Source organism: Cricetulus griseus, chromosome 2 (genome assembly GCF_003668045.3).
Source record: "Cricetulus griseus strain 17A/GY chromosome 2, alternate assembly CriGri-PICRH-1.0, whole genome shotgun sequence".
Taxonomy (NCBI): domain Eukaryota; kingdom Metazoa; phylum Chordata; class Mammalia; order Rodentia; family Cricetidae; genus Cricetulus; species Cricetulus griseus.
Window position 1 is genome coordinate 417,197,704 of NC_048595.1, and position 17,490 is coordinate 417,215,193.

Consider the following 17,490-nt stretch of genomic DNA (forward strand, 5'->3'; position numbering starts at 1 on the left):
TGAAGCCAAATCCCTTCCTCCTAGCCTAGTGCTGCTTGTAATCATGGGGAGCTCTCCATTGCTAAAGCATAGGTAGGGACAAGGAGAACAAAAAGACCTGGGAATCTGACCTCCACCAAGGTGGAAAATAGTTCATGTGCTAAGACACAAAGCAAACCAACCAAGATCCTTAAGGGAAGGTGTGATGCCCTTAATTGGCCCTGCTCAGACTCTGGCCTTGACACACCCTGCTCCGGCAATTCTGATGAGAGTGTGGTGAGGACAGAGACCACAGCTGTCCCAGTCCCTGCTGGCCAGGCCTGACCCATCACAGAGTCTAATGGGCTGGTCACTCCTCCCTCAGGCTGTAGAACTGCTCATTGATGCTTTTAAAGTCTTTCTTGAACCCTAGGCTTAGCTCTGTGTGGTCAGTATCTGGGCCTATGCCAAGAAGGATCCACATATTGTATGTGATGACTTGTGTGGTACATCAGCCTTAGACAGGAGACCCACAAAGACCATCTCTATGACTAGCGCCTGAAGAACAGGAATGGCTATACCAAGAAGAGATGGCAGAGGGGTGCCACGGACACCTGTAGCTGTGGAGCCCTTTGCAAAGGCACCGAGTACTTAATTTCCAGTGTAAGCAACCACCTAGAAGAAATATTTGCCATGGTGGACAGTGCCAGCCTAAAAATGAGACTTCCCTCTTTGTCTCCAGACCACACTCTCCAGTGACTAAATGACTTCCAAGCTTCCAAAGTGTCTTTTTCTCTGACACTCTGTAACAATATTCTGGGACCTGTAAAATAATGATTAGCTTTTTTCTGATTCTAAAAATGTGGTTAAATGAAATTTGAAAATGCTAGAAAAATATAAAGAGGATACCTAAAGTATTTTTTGAAAGGGAAAATATAATTTTGCAAACATAATGCATGTGAGACTCTTTTTAACCATAAAAGGCCACATTAGAAAACTGTCAATCATGGCTTAGATATCTGTTATGGAACAAATCTAATGAAGGTTCCATTATTTTAAATTTTTTTCTAACAAATACATCTTCCAACTAATACTATTACATTTCATGCAGGCATTTTTTTTCTAAACCCAAATTAATACTGATGGTGGTAGCACTCAGCTAGTTCCTGCCCTGTGGCAGCCACTGGGCAGAGGCCAACAGTTCCTTTGTTGGCCACACACCAAACACAGCAGCACTACAAGGGTTAACAGCAGTTTTTTTTTGTTTGTTTGTTTGGTTTTTGTTTTTGTTTGGGGGGGCGTGTCTTAAATGTCTAGAAGTCCATGAAATCAATAAAAGAAAACACCCAAACATACTTTAAAATGCCCTAAAATGTACCATCCCATTTAAAAGAAACTGTTCTTTCTTATCCCCAGAAGTACTCCAACGTTTCCTTAAACAGCCCCAGGACTCAACATTGAAATTTAACACACTGAAAAGAAACAGTATCAGAGAGACAAAATTCCAAAACTGCTAATGACCCATGCATGACCCCAAGATGGCTCTTACCTACGATCCTCTGATTTGGGAATGGGGTTGGTGCAGCGCTGGCTGTTATACTTGGCCACATATTCACATTGCTTGAAGGGGGCAGTCTTGTCTTCCAGAACGTGTCTGATACAGAAAGCGTAGCCGTTGAGTCGCCGCTGCTTGCACAGTTTGGGGCTATATGAGCACAAGGGCTTATTGTCAACCTCAGAGAAGTGTATATGTTTCCCTTCATACATCACGTGACTCTATTCCTTGTGAACATCAGCTAAAAGGCCACCACAAAAAAGAAACCCAAATGATAAACAAATCAGAGAGTGTAAGGCAGGCTCAAGTAGAGAATTTCACTGAGGAACTTGTGCCTCTCAGCCATACCTGATTTTAAATCTTCTGCACCACAGCAAAGTGAAGAGAGCCCAGGGGGACCACAGTTTGGAATGCTCTCAATCAAGAGGAAGCAGATTGTCTACAAAACATCAAAGGCCTCGTTAACACAGAGATGAACAAAGCGAACTCACCCAGAACATACAATATTTCCATGTCACCCTTCCTAATGTGATGGTATGACTAGAATCTAATATTCTAAGGATGAGCTCCAACAGGAAAACGAGAGTTTTAAGGATTATCTCACCCTCCAAAATTGAACCAAGTCATATTACTCTTTGAATATATCAAACTGGCTTCTATCAAGTTAACTCCTAGAACTTGGGAGGTGGCAGAAGAAAAACCAGGTGTTCCAGGTCATTCTCAGCTACACAATAAGTTTGAGTCAACCTGAGCCACATAAGTCTCAAAAGTGAGGGGGGTGGGAAATGGGGGGCTGGAGAAATGGCTCAACAGTTAAGAGCACTGGCTGCTTTTCCAAAGAACTTGGGTTCGATTCCCAGTACCCACAGGATGACTCACAATCATCTGTAACTCCAGCCCCAGGGCCTCCACTAGGCATTCATGTGGTATACAGACATACATGCAATCAAATAAATACAAAATTTCAAAAATAGTTTCTTTACAAAATACTACATCTTTTTGTTACATTGACAAAATATTTAGCAGTTTGTTAAAAATTTTACTCTGAAATACAAAACAGAGCTGTTTCTGGTATCACACACCTATAGTCCCAGCATTTGGGAAAGTGAAGCAGGAGGGTTACTTAGTTCAAGGCCAGTCTGTTCTATACAGAAAGCTCTAGACATACCATCCAGGGATATACAGGAAGAGTGTGTTTCAAAGAAACAAACTAGCTCCAGGTAAAGGATGCTTTCTGCCAAGCTTGATGACCTGAGTTCAGTCCTCCAGATCAACACAGTGAAAGGGAAAAACCCATGCCTGCAAGTTGTCTTCTAATCTCCATACTTGTCCACGGCATGTATGCGTACAGAAGCACACACACACGCGCGCGCCCACACTAAAGAAATGATCGAAATAAAAAAGAAGAGGCTGGGAGGTGGGGCAGGTGGCAAAGGCACCTGCTGCACAAGCCAGGTTACCTAAGTGAGATATCCAGAACCCATAAGATACCAGGTGAGTGTGACAAACCACCTGTAATCCCTACAGTTGGAGGGCAAACAGGAGATCCTGGGCAAACTGGCTAGTGAGACTAGAGTGTTGGTAAACTCTAGGTCCAACTGAGAGAGCCTGCCTCAGTATGTAAGATGGAGATCAACCGAGGAAGACACCTGACATCAACCTTACACACACACACACACCACATGCCTAAAAGAAAACATTTAATTAAAATATACACATACATACATACACATACATAAATTAGAACAAATTCTGCTTTTACAAGATATTATTTGGGGCTGGCAAGGTGACTCAGTGGACAAAGGCATCTGCTACCAAGCCTGCCACAAGCCTGCCACAAGCCTGAGTTCAGTCCCAAGGACCCACATGGTGGGAGGGGAGAACCAGTTCCTGAAAGTGATCCCCTGACCTCTACACACCCACCACGGGACTCCTGTATGAACACACACATAAATACATGTTTAAAAAATGTAACACTACTTCCTTTCTAATATTCTGTCTGCCACACCTGTCCCATCCAAACCTGAACTTCTTGAGATCAAGTATTAGTTACTTAACCACATTTACACCATTCAGTGCTCCCAATGATCAATTACAAGTACTAATCATGGTTTGGATCTTTTGATCCAAGATTCCCTAAGAAAACGAAGAGAGAAATTACATGGTGTCTGCTACACAAGTACATACAAAGACCAAATGCAGCACTTACATAACACTATATAGTCTATAACAACCAACTGAACCTAGTTTATGAGTTCAGAGTCTTAGTGAGCTGCCCAGACCTTAACTCCTTCCCAAAGTCACCCAGATGGTGGATGACACAGCTTAGACATCCGTTTTTGAAAAAGTCAAGAAATACCCTTCCTTTAAGAACTTGAATATGGGGGCATAGCAGTACACCCCTTTAATCTTATTAGCACTCCAGACAGAGGCAGGAGGATCTCAAGGACAGTCCGGTCCACAGAGGGAGTTCCAGGAGAGCCAAGGTACACAAAGAAACCCTGTCTCAAAACTGAATATGGGGCTGCAGACTCAGGTGGTAGATTGCTGGCTGAGTCCTGGGTTAGTCCCCAGCACTGCATAAAAACAAGCATGGTGAGATACGCAAACCCCAGGCCAAGTCTCAGCTGTCTGAAGGACACAGGAAGGATCAGAAGTTCAAGGTTATAAGAGCCTGTCTCAAAAGAAAAAGAAACAAACAGGTTCCAACGCTGCCAGAGTAGTGCAGTGGTCTTAAAACAAAGGCCCGGCATGTGCAAGGCCAGGGTTTAATCCCCAGCACAAAAGCTCAGCAAGTGCAAGGCCAGGGTTTAATCCCCAGCACCTGAAAACAAGGTGGAAGAAGACACAACAGAGCTAGGGTGGGACACACTAATGACACACTAACTACACAGATGTCTATGGCAGAAGAAACGCTTGGAATCTCAGATACCTCATCTGCCAAACAAGGATAACAGTAGTTATATCATCACTAGGTTCTAAGGATCAAGGGCACCACATGGACTGAAGTAAGAACCATGGCTGACTGTGGTAAGCTCTGCAGACACAGAAGTTATTCACAGATGTTAGCTGTATGGCAATGTTACTGTCTTTTCCCCTGCCAGCACTAACAAGAGATGGTATATGCTTCTGGAGAAGAACATTCGCCACACAGAAGAAGCAAATGCAGATTATAAAGCCCTGTACAGTCTACAACAATGAAATGAATGATTTTGCAGAGTCAGGGTCTCAGACTTTACAAAGACAAACCCAAAGTATTAGTGTAGTTAATAAAATTATATGCACTAATAAACTTATCCACACACCAATGCACAGAAAAAAATAAGAGCTTTTTTCTTTTTAGCTTATTAAGGCAAAAGGAAGAAGAATTGCACTAAAATGTGTTTAGTTGGCCCTAGCATGAGGATGCAGCCCAGGTAGAAGAATGACTGCCCAGGAAAAAGGCTGTGCAGTCAATCCCTAGCAGAGTGAAAGAAAGAGAAAAAGAGTGGGGAGGAGGAAGTCAGTCAATCAGTTCAGGGGCTGGCATAAACCAGATGTGCTGCTGGTCCACACCTGTAATCCCAGCACTCAGGAGGCAGAGGCAGAATGATCAGAAGTTCAATGTCACCCTTAGCTAGTTATAGGCTAGCCTGGCCTACAGGAGACACTGACTCAAAATAAACAAACAAAAATTTTACTTGTCCTAAAGGATGGGTACTTAAGCCAGGACATACATGAAAACAAATCTATGAATGCTTTGAAAATTTCCACTCTGTGCCACTCATCCATCACTGACTTGGTTATGAAATTAATTCAAGTCTTAAAGTTGCTCTTGAGGCTGGTTAAGATGGCTCAGAGGTAAAGACACTAGTCACCAAGCCTAAGGACTTGAGTTGCATCCCTAGAACCCCATATAACAAGAAGAACGGACTCCTGCAAGTTGTCCTCTGGCACCCACATGTGCACGGTGGCATGAATGCATGCACACACATACCCACTTGCAAACACACACACACACACACACACACATTAAATGTAACTTTTGTTCTAATTTTTCAAAAATACCTTAGCCAGGAGGTGATGGCACACAACTTTAATCCCAGCACTCAAGAGGCAGAGGCAGGCAGATCTCTGAGTTGGAGGCCAGTCTGGTCTACAAAGCTAGTGCTAGGACAGCCAAGGCTACACAGAGAAACCCTGCCCCCCAAAAACCAAGTGTGTGTGTGTGTGTGTGTGTGTGTGTGTGTGTGTGTGTGTGTTTGTGTGTGCCCGAGCGCATGCGCACGCACACGTATATGTGTATGTATATATGTGTATGTATATATGTGTATGTATATATCTTACATATAAGTGAGGTTTTTTTTTTAAGTTATTTACATGGCCAAGATGATTGGTCAGTGGATAAAGACCCTGCTATGCAACTCTAAAGACCTGAGTTTGAATCCCCAGAAAAACACACACCTGTAATCCCAACACTCCTACCAGGAGATGGGGGGGTGGAGACAGGAGCTCTTAACCCAGCTATCCTGAGGGCACAGGGGGAAAAGAAAAACAAAGAGACCCTGTCTCAAATTAGGTAGAAGCTGAGGACCTACACCTGATGTCATCCTGTGATCACACATGCACCTGGAGTAAGCACCTGCATTCACTCACGGGAATGTGCGCACATGACTGTGCACACCTACATGGACACATGCACAAAGAAATAAAAATAAAAAGGCCTGAGCCACTGAAACCACTTCCTTACAAAAACCTTTTCTGCCAGATGTGTAAGTGTAGACCTGCAATTCCAGACAGGGGTCAGAAGAAGGCGTCCAATCTGATGGAACTGGAATTACAGATGACTATGAAGCACCATGTTGGGAACAGAACCTGGGTCCTCTGCACCAGCAACAAGTGCTCTTAACCACTGAGCCTTCAAAAAAAAAGTGGGGGGTTGTTGGTTTGGTTTTGTTGTTTTTAGGTTTTTCTACCTCGTTCATTCCACTGACATCTTCAGTTATTCATCAGCTAGGGTTACTGCATGCCCATCAGTCATCCTCTCTCGGCCGCCCCCAAACTGTGCACTCCTGCTGCCTCAGCCTGCCAAGCACTAGGATTACAGGATTACACCTGACTGGATAGTTTTCTCAGAGACTTCTTTGTGCCCATCATCCACTGCTTTGGGTGTTCACAGCCAGATGTGGTGATGCACTCCTTTAGTCGGAGGCAGAGGCAGGGAGATCTCTGTGAGTTCGTGGCCAGCCACGTCTCCATAGTGAGTTCCAAGACAGCCATTGCTACCTACTGAGACCCTCTCTAGAAAAACACAAAACACAAAAACAAAACAAAGCAAACAACAACAAAAAATTCAACAACAAAAAGAAAGTGACTTTCAACTGGACAATGAGATTTTTCTTTATTTTGAACTCCCAGACACCAGGCCATTCTTATTGTCTGTTGTCTTTTGAGCTTTTTATTTCATCTTTTTTTTTTTCCATTTTCAGAAGAGCAACATCTCACCTCTAGCCTCTACTACAGGGAACTATTTGATCACAATTTTCACCTTCCTGCTGTCTCTGGAAGTGTTCATCGCAATTCCTCTTCCCTGGAGGCTAGCTAGTTTCCACAAGCTCCCACATGATAGAGGTTGGGGAAAGCAAACTTGGGCTTTATTTTTTTCAGTTGACAAAAATAATCAGCTGTTGGCTCCTTGATGCCAGTCTCCTCCATTCTGACTGAATGTCTTGCAAAATGGAAGGGCAGCAGGTCATAATGAAGCCTCACCCTCCTTGCTAGTCTGAGAGCCCAATACAGAGAGACCCAACTGTTGTACTGCAAGCATGAGGTCTGTTGGTTTTGTCCTCAGGCTGTACCACCCCCTTGGTGGAGAGCTGTTCTTCTCACTGCTCATGCTGGTTCAGGACCACTGCACTATAGACATTAACTCACGCTGTGATGCAGTGGTGGTCAGCACAGTCGGAGTTCCTTTGGGATTTCTTCAATTGCTTTAGAGAAGGGAAACCTAGATGTAAGTGCACTACCATGGTTAACCAGAAATAGCTTTAGAAAATTCTGTATAGGCCAGAAGTAGCAGCATAGGCTAACCCTAGAACTTGGGAGGCAGAGGCAGACAATCTCTGAATCTGAGGCCTGCTGGGTCTACATAGCAAGTTTCTGGACAGTCAGGGCTAAATATGTGAGACTTGTCTCAAAAAAGACAACTCAAGAAGCAGAAGTGGATCTCTGTGAGTTAGAAGCCAGCCTGAACTACAGAGAGTTCCAGGACAGCCAGCCAGAGATAAACAGAAAAACTCTGTCTTGCTGGGCAGTGGTGGCGCATGCCTTTAATCCCAACACTCAGGAGGCAGAGGCAGGCAGATCTCTGTGAGATCGAGACCGGCCTGTCTACAGAATGAGTTCCAGGATAGCCAGGGCTGTTTCACAGAAGCCCTGTTTCAGAGGGGGAAAAAAAACCAAAAAAACTGTGTAGTAAAATATATCTCAATGGGAACAGTGAGTGGGCTCAGCAGGTGAAAGTACTTGGGGCTACCAAGCTCAACCACTTGACTTCAACCACCTGGGTCTCACACAATCAAAATCATAAAATATTTAATCACATAAACATATTTGTTTACAACACAATTACTTTTATAATAAATATCTATTTTCTAATTTTATCTTTTGTTTTGCTTTTTGAGAGAAGAACACAGATAGCCAAACCTGGCCTGGAACTCTGGAACTCTCTGTGTAATCAAGAATGGCCTTGAGCTTCTGATCTTCCTGTGTCTACTTCCCAAGTAGTGGGAGTACAATGTGTGTCATCAAGACTGGTTAGACTTTCCTGAGCACGCTTTCTTTCTCTCTCTGTATGTGTGTGTGTATACATGTACACGAGCTCACACATGTGAATACTACAATATTCATGTGGAGGTCAAAGGACAACGTGTAAGGGAGTCAGTTCTCGTCTCCCATCCTCCACGTGCCTTCTGGGAACTGAACTCACTTTATCAGGCTTCTATCAGCTTATCAGCAAGTGGCTTCTCCTACGGGGCTATCTGGCCTTATTTTCTAATTCTAAATAACAATACACTATAAAAAAAAATCTCAAGCTTTTAGATTTAATGGTAAGAATTTACTCACTGAACACTGAAGAAAAGAACATCATTTCTCCAGAAGCTATGGCAGCTGTAACAGGAAAAGACATAACTTTTTCCCATAGAAGATTATAATCCACATACGATATGTCCAAAAGAAAAGAAGTAAGGGTGCTGGAGAGATGGCTTAGTAGTTAGGAGCACTTAGTACTCTTCCAGAGGACTTCAGTCCAATTCTCAGCATCCACATGGGGCTAAGAGCCACCTGTAACTCCAGTTCCAAGGGATCAGACACCTTCTTCTGGCCTCCATGGCACTATACATACAAGGTGCACAGACACACACATAGGCAAAACCAATGCAGGTTAAATCAAAGTAACTAAATCTAGAAAGGGAGGAAGGAAGGGGAGATGGAGGGGAGGGAGGGGGTGTTGGAACCTGGTATGCTGACCCAGCCCCCTAACAATGGGTGGGACATGCATTAGGCATTCAGGCAGATACTTAGGCAGCTTAAAGGGCCCTGTGTTGCATGGCCATGTCAAGGCTACACTCCTTGGGGCTGCATAAGGACTCAGTATGCATGTGCAAGCTTCCCCTTTTAAGCATGTACCTCCATGTTTTCTGTCTCTCCTCCCCCTTCATCTGTCTGTCTGTCTTTCTCTCCCCCGAGCCCCCCCCCAATAAACTCTAAAGTTAATGTATCTCCTAGTTGGTGTTCCATCTCCATTTAGCGCTTGTCTTTAACTTAAACAAAATAACAAGGGGAAAAAGGAAAAAGAGGACAGAGGAGGGGAGGAGAGGGGAGGGGAGGACTCTTGGCAGGCTTTTACAGCTCTGGATATCTGGGGCCCCTCTGCTCTCACCAAGACTCAGAACAGACAGATTCATCTGCCCATAGTAATAGACCAAATCTTCCCTTCATTTCTATATAGTGCCCTTTCTCTGGCCAGCCCTCGTGTGTGTGTGTGTGTGTGTGTGTGTGTGTGTGTGTGTGTGTGTGTGTGTAACATATATATTGTATATTATATATATGTATGTGTGTGTGTGTGTGCGCGCGCATGTAAGTACAGGTGCTGTGGACCCCAAAGTGGAGCTTCTGTAGCTGGAGTGTAGGCATGTATGAGCTACCCAATATTAATACTGAAAACTAAACCCAGTCCTCTACAAACACAACACACAATCTTAACTGTTGAGCCATCTCTTCAGCCCCACTAACCCATCTTTAAAAATACAGTTCAGGCACCAGACATGGTGTCACATGTCTTTAATCTCAGAACTCAGGCAAAAACCATTTCTGGGAGTTCAAGGTCAGCTTGGTCTACACTGGGATTGGGATTTCTAGGCCAACCAGGACTACATAGTGAGACCCTGTTTCAAAAACAAACCAACCTCAGCACACAAATCCCCAACAACTGAGTGGGTGTCTGCTCTTGAGGGTACTTTGGTGTGGTCCAGTGTGGACACGAATCACATAGTCTCTCTGTCCTGCCCTCTTAATTCCTAGAAAACAAGCTCCCAGGGGGCCAGCAGTTTCCTGAGCATTATCAAATTTTAATTCATGCATGCTTAATGCAGAAACTTCTATAAAACTATTTCTGTAGCTTTGTGTACACATGGTGTGTGAGTGTGTATGTGGATGCACACGTGCCATGACACAGACGTCACAGCATGTGCCTGGAAGTCAGACTGGCATCAGTCTTCACCTTCCACTGCACTTCACACCTCAGGCCAGCTGGCCTCCAGACTACCAGGAGTCCAGAAGGAGTCTCCTGTCTTCGAGTCCCATCTGGCCATGGAGTACTAGGATCCCAGTTACATACCATCAAGTCGGTATCTAACATGGGTTCCAGGAACGCAAACTCGGGCCTTCAGATTTGCAATTCCTACGTCATCTCCCCAGTCCTCAACACAGAATCTTAAATGAAAACTGAATTAATTTAAATAGAATCTAAACAAATAATAATTCTCAGTATTCACCACATCTGTTTGGGGAGGGGTGCACATGTGTGCCACAGCACACATGTAGACTCAGAGGACAACTTCTAGGATTCTGATTTCTCCTTCCAACATGTGGCTCCCAGGGGTCAAACGCAGGTCCTCGGGCTTGGCAGCAAACATCTTTACCTTCAGAGCCATCTCTTCAGCCCACTAATAGTAACTCTTTTGTAACAGCCATGGAACTCACTTTGTAGAACAGCCTGGCCTTGAACTCACAGACATCCTCCTGCCTCTGTCTCCTAAGTGCTGGGTTTAGAGGAGTACAGGGTTTAAAGACAGGTGCATGTGCCTCCACCGCCCGGCTAATAGTAACTCTTAATCCCAGGTTGTCTCCTCAAAGTGTCTAACATGTACAGCTGTTATTAAATAATCCCCTCTTTGTATTTTGAGGTGTGAGTCCAGGGCCTCATCTATGCTAGGCCAGGATAGGAACATTGAACTAGACTCCTGGACCTTAAATAATTCTTAAAAAGCATTACATTAATACTTCACAAAGACTATACAAGTATTTCTTTGTGTGTGTGTGTGTGTGTGTGTGTGTGTAATTTATTTTTATTTAATGTGCCTTGGTGTTCTGCCTACATGTATGTCTCTGAAAGGGTGTCAGGTCTCCTGGAACTGACAGTTACAGACAGTTGTGAGCTCCCATGTGGGTGCTGGGAATTGAACCCAGGTGCTCTAGAAGAGCAGTCAGAGCTCTTAACTGCTGAGCCATCTCTCCAGTCCCTACAATTATTTCTTACAGCTACAGTCAAATACCAAAAGAAAGTTGCACAAACTGAAAGCTAAAACTAAGCTATATTGTTTCATACAAGATAAAAAAATACTTCTTTAAAAAGCTGAGGTGGAGGGCTGGAGAGATGGCTCAGAGAATAAGAGCACTGACTGCTCTTCCAGGGGTCCTGAGTTCAATGCCCAGCAACCACATGGTGGCTCACAACCATTCCTTATGAGATCTGGTGCCCTCTTCTGGTGTGCAGATATACATGGAAGCAGAATGTTGTACACTTAATAAATAAATAAAATCTTAAAAAAAAAAAAAACTGAGGGGGGGGGGGATGTGGTGGTGCACACCTTTAATCCCAGCACTGGGGAGGCAGAGGCAGGCGGATTTCTAAGTTCAAGGCCAGCCTGGTCTACAAAGCCAGTTCCAGTGCAGCCAGGGCTACACAGAGAGACCATGTCACGAAAAAACAAAACAACAACAACAAAAAAAAACTCAGTCTCCTGCTCCAGACTTCAAACTTTAAGGTTTTCTTTTACTTGATTTTTCAGAAATGAATTTGAAGGGCTGGAGATGGCTTGAAGGGCTTGAGAGATGGCTCAGCAGTTAAAAGCACTGGCTGTTCTTCCAGAGGACCCAAGTTCAATTCCAAGCATTCACATGGCAACCCTCAACTGTCTGTAACTCCAGTATCAGGGGATTTGACACCTCCAGACAGGCACACATGTAAAACACCAGTGTACATTTAATAATAAATTATTAATAATTTATAATAAATTATAATATACTAATTTTAAACCCTAAAGTCCAGACATCAATGTAAAATATAGTAAAATTTGACTGAAGACAAAAATATATCAACAGATATGACTGAAAGAGAAAACCACCCTTCTCCCAAAATATAGAGTCATAATCAAGTAAGCCAAAATAATTTAAAAAGAAAGTGTTTATCAAATACCTGGTCCAAGACTCCTCAAAAAACGAGTGCACAAATAAATTCACATTATGAATTTAAAGTAATTCAATGGCCTTACCTGACTTAAGAGAAAGGTTAAGGACAGCTTATGCAGCAGAGAGATCACTCATTGCCTCTGGGATCAGGGATGGGGCACAAATCTGGTCAATTTTCTCATCTGTAAAGGGAAGATAATTGTTATGTACTTCATTGAGTTGCTTAGTAGAATTAAATTAGGTAATTTCAAGAACCCATGCCTAGCATGGTACCCAGCACATAGTAATCACTTAACTTTAACTACTATTAGAAGCAGAAAAAAAAAAAGAAGCAGTAAGTGGTAATTTATTAGTATTATCATTTTTATCTCCAAATCTTCGGTGCTAAAATGCCCTCTTCCAGATGCTAGTGGTTTCCTGAATGGTACAGTGTAATTCTCCACTAATTCAGGCCCTCCTACCTCCTTGGGGCTAGAGTTACAGAATACACTGAGAAGTTTCTCCTGAGATCCATCCACATTAAAAATCTACATCTAAAAAATGTTTTCTGCAGCCGGGAGTTAATAGCACACGCCTTTAATCCAGCACTCAGGAGGCAGAGGCAGGTGGATCTCTGGGAGTTCGAAAGGCATTGATTTCTTCTGACAGAAAACACTAACAGAGGCCAGGCTTGGTGGCGTGCTCGCCTTTAACCTAGGCGCTTAATAAGAGGCAGAGGCATCCAGGCAGTGGCGGCACATGCCTTTAATCCCAGCACTTGGGAGGCAGAGGCAGGCGGATTTCTGTGAGTTGGAGACCAGCCTGGTCTACGAGAGCTAGCTCCAGGACAACCTCCAAAGCCCACAGAAACCGTCTCGAAAAACCACCCCCCCCCAAAAAAAAAAAGAATAGAGGCAGACGCAGGCGCATCTCTGAATTCAAGGCCAGTCTGGTCTATACAGTAAGTTCCAGGATGCATGCAAACATAACATATATACACACATACATACATACACACACACACACACACACACACACCAAACAATGGTGCACACAAACACACAGACACACACACAACTGATCTGCAACTGCAGATCAATCAACTGCAGTTAATAATTCTTTACTAGAAGCGCTTACTGAATCCCTGCCACTGACCTGACTGATGCAGAAAACCCTACACTGCAGGAAAGGAGAAAAACTAAACGCAGATTCTTTTGTTCTAAGAATCTGAAACTAAGCTCTTCTGCTATTGAATCCATCTAGTTTACTTATTCTCTGGAGCTTGTGACACCCTGGACCTCTTTCTCTCAGAAATGCCTCTCCTGGCCTCAGTCAGTAGCCTCCTCTCCCCTGCCTCCACACTCAGCGGGCACTCCGGCCAAGTCTTTTTATTTTATGTTATAGCAGCCCATGATGAAAGGGGCAGAAGTGGACCACACGCAGACTCCAGCAAACTTTGCTCTTCTGAAGGCTCCAACAAGTTTCAACAAATTACTGAATTATAAAAAAAAAAAAAAAAAAAGCAGCCGACGTCACAGGGTGTGGTGGCTCACACCTGTAATCTCAACACTAGGGAGGTTGAGGCAGGAGGAATGTGGTCAATTCAAGTCTGTGAATTCCGGGTCAAGTAGAACTAGTGTGAGATAGTCTCAAAAAAGGAAAGAGCAGCTGGGTGGGAAGGTAGCTACAAGTTCAAGGCCACCCTGAGTTGCATGAGACCTTTTCTCAACAAAGAAACCAAAAGTTGCAATCCAGTCCTAGATCCAGACCTTCCAAGTTTTCAGGATTTAAAATTTCTCACAAAATTTATTATTTTTCAGGTCAGCACCTGGTTGAAATTTTTAAATATTCAAGACCGAGGTATTGTACAATCTGTTCCATCTGTAAAGTCACTAAGTTACACACAAAGTGCAAGTCACATAAGCATTTCCAGAGCAGTCATTGTCATTTCTAATGTGGATCTGACTCCAGATTTCAAACCAGTGCACAAACTGTCCATGTCCACATTTCACTTCCAGACAGTCACTACCTGGTCTACCATTGGGCTGGCCCACTCAGGATGCCTCCCACCCCACCTGCATCTCCATGAAAGCCACACTTGTGAGGTCCCTTACCCTCTAATCGACTTCTGCCACCTCCTGTTCACAGCCACCTCAGTTCCATCCCTCCTCACTGTCTTCTGGGGAGCATCCAGCCTTGCCCCCCTTTATTTACCTACCCTTTAGACACCTTCAGTCAACTTTATTTTAAGTAATGTACTTGGCCAAAGACCCTCAGGGTCACTTGTAAATTTAAAAGAAACTCCTAACCCCAGCAGACAGGGTTTCTGCTTACCATTTACACCACCACTCCCCATGGTCCAAGGCCACAAAAGAACTACAATTTGCAACATAGAACACTCTATTGTCCCTAGGCATTTATTCATACTTGCAGGTCTCACCTCCTGAAATACCTAAGAGTAGAAAATAGGTTTCCCTCCCCCAGGCTAACCCATTCAAGGCTGTAAATACCAGTTTTCTAAGTGTTCTCCACCAGACTAAAGTTCTATGATGGGGGAGGGGGAAAAGAGGGGAGGAGCAGAGTAGGGGAGGAGAGAAGGAGGAGCTACCTAGAGCAACAGCTTGGTTGCTTGGTATCGAGTTTGTCAACAATTGGAGAAGTCCTGGGTTCAATAACCAATAAACAGTGGTGCATGCCTAAAATCTCCACACTGGAGGTTCAGAAGTTCAAGGTCATACTCTGTCTTTCTTTTTAAACCAAAACAAACAAACAAACATGTTTTTTGTTGGTTTTTTTTTTGTTTGTTTTTTTTTTTTTTTTTTTTTTTTGTTTTGTCAGGGTAGGAGCAGACACAAGATAGTTCATCTGCTAAAGGAATGATGGAACACTGGAGTCATTCACTCCTGTCGCCTTCTCAGGTCATTCCAGAGTAAGCTTCCCAAGACCTCAAACTACCAGGCCTTCAAAGCCACGAAGGGAATACTAATCTTCAGGACAGTCAGCTGTGGAGGATGAAAAGTTCAAATTCACTTGGGGGGGGGGGGCTTTGGTAGTGCACACCTTTAATCCCAGCACTGGGGAGGCAGGGGGGGGGAGGAAGAGGAAGGCGAGTCTTTGTGAGTTCAAGACCAAGCTGGTATAAAGTTCCAGGACAGCCTCTAAAGCCACAGAGAAACCCTGTCTCAACAAAAACAAACAAACAAAAAAAAAACAACCAAACAAAACAACCAAATTCACTTCAATAGTAGAGATTGAAAGGCCCTGAGTTCAACGGACAGTACCAAAAAACAGCAAACCAGACCCCCCCATGCTCCTCTACTGTTCCAAGGTGCAGACCCTCATCTTCCACAGCCCCACCAAGATCCAGGTAAGACCAGTGCGTATCTCACCGAGGAAGAAGGAAGAAACTGAGACAATGTTTGTTTCTTTGAGGCAAAGCCTCTCTCTGGCTCAGGCTGGCCTAAACTCACTATGCAGCTCGACTGACATCAAACTCTTGATCCTCCTCCTGCCTCAGCCTCCCAAGAACAGAGATTACAGACAAGCTGCCAGTCCCAGCTTGAAGCTAAGATTAATAAAATCAATTTTAAATTTTTAAAATATTTTCATTTCTAATCATGAGATTCTGTGTGGTCTGTGTGTGTCTGGGCCCCAGGATCTGGAGTTAGAGTCAGTGGTTAAGAGTGCCTGCTGCTCTCCTAGAGGACCCAGCATCTGCATTTGTCCACTCATCTCTCCAGCCCCGTTTTTAATTTGATGGATCTATGTGTGGATATATATATGAATGTGTGAGTGCTGATGTTCTTGTAGTCCAGAAGAGGGTATCAGACACCAGGAGCAGGCAGTTGTGAGCTACCCAATGTGGGTGCTGAGAATGAAACTTGAGTTTATGGAAGAGCAGCCAATGCACTTCTCTCCAGTTGTTGTTGTTGTTATTTAAAAAGGTCTCCCCATGGAACCCTAGAACTCACTCTGTAGACCAGGCTGGTCTCAAATGCACAGATTCACCTGCCTCTGCCTCCCTAGGATTAAAAGTGTGTGCCACTACCGCCCAGCTTAGAATTTAACTTTTATTTAAGATTAGTTTTAAGGGCTGGGCGTTAGTGGCGAACGCCTTTAATCCCAGCACTCAGGAGGCAGAGGCAGGAGGATCTCTGTGAGTTCGAGGCCAGCCTGGTCTCCAGAGCGAGTGCCAGGATAGGCTCCAAAGCTACACAGAGAAACCTTGTCTTGAAAAACCAAAAAAAAAAAAAAAAAAAAAAAGACTAGTTTTAGGGGCTGCCAAGGTGGCTTCTCAGGTAAAGGTGCTTGCTGCCAATCCTCGCAGTCTGAGTTCCATCCCTGGGACCCACTTGATGGAATCAGAAAGCTGGACTCTTACTGGACTCCTGCAAGTTGTCCTCTGACCCCACATGCATGCTGTGGTATAAACACAAACACACACAAACATAATAAAATACAGTAACATTAAAAAAGATTAATTTTACCAGGCGTTGGTGGCACACGACTTTAGTCCCAGCATTCATGAGGCAGAGGCAGGCGGATCTCTGTGAGTTCGAGGCCAGCCTGGTCTACCTAGCAAGTTCCAGGACAGGCTCCAAAACAATACAGAGAAACCCTGTCTCTAAATAAATAAATAAATAAATAAATAAATAAATAAATGATTAATTTTAATTATAAGGTGTCATATCACTAGGATTGAAGATCAATTTGACTCTAAAGCCCAAACTTTTTTCGGGGGGAGGGGATTGGAGACAGTGTTTCTCTGTGTAGCTTTGTCGTCTGTCCTGGAACTCGATCTGTAGACCAGGCTGGCCTTGAACTCACAGAGATCCTCCTGCCTCTACCTCCCGAGTGCTGGGATTGAAGGTGTTACCTTCAGCGTTCTAAGCTCATGCTTATGCTGTAGGCACACTCAAGAGAAAAACAGAAGAAAGGCACTGAAATGTTATCATCCTGAGTGGGATGGATAGGGCTATTCTCCAAATATAGTATGAGAATGTACTATTTTTAGTAAGGAAAAAAAGCAAACAAACAAGATGTTATTTAGATGGTGTCACTAAAAAACACAGAGTGGGCTAGAAGAAACATCTAATCCTTATAGCAAGGAATTTGTTTTCCCTGTCCTGTGAAAGAAACCAAAGATTAAGAAGAAATGGGATCAGAGCAGGGCACAACCCAAAGCCGGCCCGACCATGTCTAACTAGATGATGGCATGATACAGAGATCTCAGCAAAAAAAAGTTGTAGGTTTTCCTGACAGGGATG

At 43.8% G+C, this 17,490-nt stretch overlaps 1 protein-coding gene across 5 annotated transcripts in view; it reads right to left on the minus strand.

Moving 5' to 3' along the window:
- Nucleotides 1–17,490, minus strand: part of Ino80d (INO80 complex subunit D) — a 68,268-nt gene that overhangs the window by 46,857 nt on the left and 3,921 nt on the right. For 4 of the 5 annotated variants that reach the window (XM_027397050.2, XM_027397047.2, XM_027397048.2 and 1 more), the window contains exons 2-4: nt 12,328–12,426; nt 1,862–1,952; nt 1,508–1,754 (exon numbers count right to left, since the gene is read on the minus strand). In XM_027397050.2, coding sequence (XP_027252851.1) covers nt 1,508–1,725 — 218 coding nt within the window. In that variant the 5' untranslated portion in view covers nt 1,726–1,754; nt 1,862–1,952; nt 12,328–12,426. The remainder of the gene's footprint in view (nt 1–1,507; nt 1,755–1,861; nt 1,953–12,327; nt 12,427–17,490) is intronic. The other variant, XM_027397051.2, reaches the window with a different exon arrangement.